General features: G+C 30.0%; 1 protein-coding gene across 1 annotated transcript in view; it reads left to right on the top strand.

Moving 5' to 3' along the window:
- Positions 1–879, top strand: part of Phum_PHUM123160 (dolichyl glycosyltransferase, putative) — a gene marked incomplete at both ends in the record, with an annotated part of 2,302 nt that overhangs the window by 900 nt on the left and 523 nt on the right. The window contains 2 exons of the mRNA XM_002424207.1: positions 13–55; positions 94–800. Of these exons, the coding sequence (XP_002424252.1) occupies positions 13–55; positions 94–800 (750 nt within the window). The remainder of the gene's footprint in view (positions 1–12; positions 56–93; positions 801–879) is intronic.

The raw sequence follows: 879 nt of genomic DNA, 5'->3' as shown, positions 1-879 counted from the left end.
TTATCATATTAGCTAACTGGTTTACAACAGAATTTTCTGTGGTAATATTTTTATGGTACATTAATACATATACTTTGTTTTTTTTTTTTCAAGGTGTTGTACATATCTAAGTAAAAGCGGTGTGAGAAAAAGCAGTAAGTGGTCTTCTAAATGGAGGTCTCCGGCAACCATTTTACAGGTTCTATTGTTTGGAAATATAGGTCTTATTATTGTGGATCACATACATTTCCAGTACAATGGTTTCCTTTATGGTATTCTTTTGATCTCAATATCGAAATTGTTTCAGGCGAAATGCCTACAATCAGCTATTTATTTTACAATACTATTAAATTTAAAACACATATTTATTTATGTGGCTCCACCTTATTTTATATATTTATTAAGAAATTACTGTTTTTTAAACACTACCCCTGGTTTAACCATTAATTGGAATTCATTTTCAAGGAACAGATTTTTTAAATTATCATCAGTTGTTATAGTCATATTTTTAATATCTTTCGGTCCTTTTATTATTTTAAATCAAATGAAACAAATAATATTAAGACTTTTCCCATTTAAAAGAGGTCTTTGCCATGCTTACTGGGCTCCAAATTTTTGGGCTCTATATAACACAATAGATAGAATACTTGCATTAACACTTCAAAAGTTTAGCAGCAGTCATACTTTTAATAATACCATGACAAGAGGTTTAGTTCAAGATATTGAACACACAGTTTTTCCAAATGTGCATCCCAAAACAACATTCTTTTTAACATTTTTGACAATTCTACCTTGCTTGATAAAGTTGTGGCGATGGCCAGGTAACCCTTTGCATTTTATTCGTTGTTTAGTACTCTGTGCTCTTTCCTCATTTATATTTGGTTGGCATGTTCATGAAAA

The sequence above is a fragment of the Pediculus humanus genome, genomic scaffold (genome assembly GCF_000006295.1).
Source record: "Pediculus humanus corporis 1103172107470 genomic scaffold, whole genome shotgun sequence".
NCBI lineage: Eukaryota > Metazoa > Arthropoda > Insecta > Psocodea > Pediculidae > Pediculus > Pediculus humanus.
This window is presented reverse-complemented; position numbering and strand designations above follow the sequence as displayed.